A 5,000-nucleotide genomic window follows, 5' to 3' on the forward strand; every position below is an offset into this window, starting at 1 on the left:
AGCAGTTCAAGATATCAGAAAAAAAAAATCAGTCCCTTTTATGATAAGCGAAAAAAAAAAAAAATAGCACTGGCATTCATACAACCTGCAGCTTTAAGAGTGGCATAACTTGTCGATAACGTAACAGTACAAAAGACCAGAAGAAAATACATAAACAGATAAAAAGAAAAAAAAAAAAAGCATCGCACTGTCACCATTATCATAAGAGAAAGTTAAGCCGGCAGTGTATTGAAGGCAGCATGCACCTCCACTATCGTCGCGGCGGGGCGGGAGTCATGCACACCACTACTGAGTAAATAAGGCGCGAGTCATGTGTGTTAGAATCCAGAATGACATGCACAGAGCAGGCTTTGTTGGGCCCTTTTGTTTGCATGAGGGGAGGCTGCGTGTTGAATGCTCTTACTGATACAGGTGTGGTACAGGTGTTATAAATACAGATGGTACAAGCGTTAGAGATAAAAAAAATATCAAAAGTATGTGTATTAGAGATATAGAATATTAGACATATGTACAGGTGTTGTGTAGGTGTTATTAGTACAGGTATGAAAAGTACAGATGTTTTGCAGGTGTTAAATGTACAACTCTCTCTCTCTCTCTCTCTCTCTCTCTCTCTCTCTCTCTCTCTCTCTCTCTCTCTCTCTCTCTCTCTCTCTCTCTCTCTCTCTCTCTCTCTCTCTCTCTCTCTCTCTCTCTCTCTCTCTCTCTCTCTCTCTCTCTCTCTCTCTCTCTCTCTCTCTCTCTCTCTCATGGTTGTGGTGTCGGTGTTGGTGGGGCTGGCGGTGATGGTGGCGGCGGCGGTGGTGGTTGTGGTGCTGGTGGTGATGATTGTGGTGGTATTATTTTACATTAAGTATTACGAGTAAGTTAAGAATAAAACATTCACTTGGGTTTAAATATCCCACACGAGTCTTTCTCTATTTTTGGACGTGGGTGAGGAGGGAGAGGAGGCAGAGATGGAAGGAAAGAGGAGAAGAAGAAGAGGAGAGAAGGAATGAAGTAAAAAAGGGAGGAAGTTAGTTACCGACCCTCATCCTTTCACTCTCGTTGTCCTCTCCTATTTCCGCAGATTAGGATAGGTCTCTCTCTCTCTCTCTCTCTCTCTCTCTCTCTCTCTCTCTCTCTCTCTCTCTCTCTCTCTCTCTCTCTCTCTCTCTCTCTCTCTCTCTCTCTCTCTCTCACTCACTCACTCACACACACACACACACACACACACACACACACACACACACACACACACACACACACACACACACACACACACACACACACACACCCACAGACTCAAAATGATCTGACAAAAAATAATAAGATGAAATCAATGCCAATTACTTTTCATTTACATTTCATCCTCCATTTTAACTGAAAGAGATGCGAGTAATAACCAAACTTGTTCTTGCCGGGGATTTCTTTCTTTCTGTTTCCTCCTTTTTTTAAAAATTTTTTTCTATAAGGAGCAGGCGAAACAAAGTTAACATACAGAGTGATTTGAAACTGCTATACTATCTCTGCAATCACGAACTGATTATGAGTAAAAAAAAAAAATCTTACCATTCGAAATAATCGGGGAACAGAAAAATTTCCAATCCCTTTTTTTTTATTTATTTATTTTTAATAGTAAAATTTAACACAATATGCAGCAGAGGTTGGGGGTTGGAGGAAGGAATAGGTAGGCATATTTTACACAGGGACTGCCTCGTGTAGGCCTGATGGCTTCTTGTCAGCTCTCCTTAAGTTTTCTGCATGGTCATTTTGGTGATTACTTTTAACTAGGTAAAGGGTTTAAAGGGACAGGGTCGTAAAGCAGAAGGTTCTAGTGAAGAATGAGGTTGCGAGGGATGGAGACAGGGAGGGGTGAGGCGATGTTTGAATATCAGTCACAGCATAAAGAAGCCTAGGACAGTTTGGGGCACAGGTGGAGGCTGCCCCGTCTCGGTAGCCGTGACGGAGCAAGAAGTCAGGCTGCTGTACTGCCCCCGCCACACGAAAGAGCCCGTGAGGACACACTGAGTGGCAGGCGGTGCACGCTGTTTATTTTATGGATCAACACACACCCTTCTTACTCCCCACCCCCTGAATACTGCTACGTATACTTGCCCCTCCCATTGTGTCTTTGTCTCATCTTTATGCCTAACTACCCTCCCTGCTCCATTCTGTTAATTCCTCAGTACACACACACACACACACACACACACACACACTATGAATATGAGCCCGAAAAAAAAAGGACCAGAAAAAAAGATCAATATATTTACGATTTCTTTTTACTTTATCAGTATAATTTTTTAGTGTGTGTGTGTGTGTGTGTGTGTGTGTGTGTGTGTGTGTGTGTGTGTGTGTGTGTGTGTGTGTGTGTGTGTAAAGAAAAAACAGATCTCTCTCTAGATCCATCAAATTTTCATAATGTTTTACTTATTTACATATACGATTTGATAAACTCATTTATCTATCTACTCTCTCTCTCTCTCTCTCTCTCTCTCTCTCTCTCTCTCTCTCTCTCTCTCTCCACACCCCTTCCTTTTCTTTTTTTCTCTCTCTCTTCGCCTTTTTCCTTCTTCCTTTGTGATGAGTTGTCTTCTTGCTCCTCCTCCTCCTCCTCCTCCTCCTTATCATCATCATCATCATCATCATCATTATCATCATCATTCCATCAACCCTTGAGGCGTGGTGGTGACGGTGTGGTGTGGTGTTGTGTTGCAGGGACTGTGGTGGGTGCTGTGGCTGGTGTGCCTGGAGTACGTGGCGTTGTGGTGGCAGGGAGCGCCTCTCCCCTGCCTGCACGACAATGTTATGTCCATGGTACACGGTGTACTCTACGAGATCACCAAGTGAGTATCCGAGTGTTGCTGTACCTCTGCTGCACCTTCCTCTCATCACTCTGCTTTTTTTTTTTTTTTTTTTTTAATGTAAGAGGGGCCTAGGGCAACAAGAAGAAAGAAATGTCCCTAAAAGAAAGTAAAAAAAAAAAAATCATCTAAATTTGAGGATAAATGTCTTGAAACCTTCCTCTTAAAACAGTTCAAGTCATAGGAAGGAGGAAATACAGAAGCGGGCAGGGAATTCCAAAGTTTACCAGAGGAAGGAGTGACTGTTTTCAAAGGCCACAGAGATGATGGATATGGGTATTTTCCTCACTGAGATGTAGAATACTTGGTATACTATCACTAGAATCATGAGAGTACTCTTAAATATTCCAGTTTTTACTACAGCGTGCTCAAGAAGTGTTTCACAATGGAGCTCTCATCAAACTGTATTCAAAGGTCACTGAGATGATTAGCCAGGTTGTCATGGATGTTTTTCGTGTTAGCAATGCATCTCAATCTGTGCTTCCAGCTTACTTCAGGAATACTTATCGCTGTTATTAATATACACAGGCACCCCCTATTGACTCTATTTAGCGATACTCGTCACAGTTGCCTGTATATGTTATTAGTGGCGATAAGTCTTCCTAAAGTGTACAGCATGCACATGCACATCACAAGGGGGGCAGTCACAGCCTGCCCTCTAAAGACAATTCTCTTCTTTCATACAAAACTACAAGCACCTAATTACACACACACACACCCTTCACTCAAAATTCAAAATTATCATGGCGACTCCTACACCAGCATCGGAGCCCCCATCTGGGAAGGAAACCACAAATGTCACCAGGTCGGACTGCTCTTCTGGTATCGATCCTAAGTGTCTTGACAACCCCCCTCAACTTTTCTTCATAAACTTCTGCAACATTCGCGGTCTTAGATCCAATTTTCAATCTGTAGAACACCACCTCTCCTCTACTAAACCTCATCTTCTTTTCCTCACTGAAACACAGGTATCTGAGGCAACAGACAGTAGCCCCTTTCTTGTTCCCTCCAACTTTTTCTATCCTTATTTTCAATCCAAAGCTTGATGTTGCGTTTATGTGCGCAGCGACTTAACCTGCTCTCGTGCCCATGCTCTTGAATCTTCCGAGTTTTCCACCATCTTGCTACGACTACAGAGTCACTCTCAAAACTAAATTTATCTGTGCTGTATACCTCTCACCTAACTCCTCTGACTATAAGAAATTCTTTGACTATTTAACTTCCAAAGTGGAGCATATTCTGACCCTCTTTCCTTTTGCGGAGATCTCCATTCTTGGAGACTTCAATGTTCACCACCAGCTTTGGCTTTCCTCTCCCTTCACTGACCATTCTGGTGAACTAGCCCTCAACTTTGCTATCCTCCACGACCTAGAGCAATTGGTGCAACACCCTACTCGTATTCTTGACCTGTCTTGGAGATACACCCAACATTCTTGACCTTTTCCTAACCTCTAATCCTTCTTATTATGATGTTGCCCTCTCTTCTCCGTTGGGCTCCTCCGAACAAAATCTCACATCTGTATCTTGTCCTATCGTTCCAATTCCTCCTCATGATCCCCTAAGCAAAGGTGCCTCTGGCGTTTTGCCTCTGTTAGTTGGGAGAACCTGAGGAGGTATTTTGCTGATTTTCCTTGGAATGACTACTGCTTCCGTGTCAGAGACCCGTCTCTGTGTGCCGAGCGCATAACAGAGGTGATAGTGTCTGGCATGGAGGCGTACATTCCTCACTCTTTTTCTTGACCTAAACCTTCCAAACCTTGGTTTAACACAGCCTGTTCTCGTACTATACATGATAGAGAGGTGGCCCACAAAAGGTACTTAAGCCTTCCATCACCAGAATCTCATGCACTTTATATTTCTGCCCGGAACCATGCCAAGTCTGTTCTCCAACTAGCCAAAAACTCCTTCATTAATAGTGTCAAAATCTTTCAAGATCTAACTCCCCTCGTGACTCCAATGACGCCAATAATAATCTCCAATAACTTTGCTTCTTCTTTCTCTCCTTTATTTCAACCAGATGGCACCACTGCTATCATATCTATCTCTAAAGCTAAACTCTTCGCTCAGACCTTTGCTAAAACTCTACCTTGGACGAATCAGGGCTTGTTCCCCCCTCTCCTCTGACTACTTCATGCTACCTATTATAATTCTTCGCAT

General features: G+C 43.1%; 1 protein-coding gene across 1 annotated transcript in view; it reads left to right on the plus strand.

Annotated features, from left to right (window-relative positions):
• Nucleotides 1–5,000, plus strand: part of LOC135108524 (alkylglycerol monooxygenase-like) — a 39,866-nt gene that overhangs the window by 17,578 nt on the left and 17,288 nt on the right. The window contains exon 3 of the mRNA XM_064019628.1: nucleotides 2,698–2,825. Coding sequence (XP_063875698.1) covers nucleotides 2,698–2,825 — 128 coding nt within the window. The remainder of the gene's footprint in view (nucleotides 1–2,697; nucleotides 2,826–5,000) is intronic.

Source organism: Scylla paramamosain, chromosome 17, assembly GCF_035594125.1.
Source record: "Scylla paramamosain isolate STU-SP2022 chromosome 17, ASM3559412v1, whole genome shotgun sequence".
Lineage (NCBI taxonomy): Eukaryota > Metazoa > Arthropoda > Malacostraca > Decapoda > Portunidae > Scylla > Scylla paramamosain.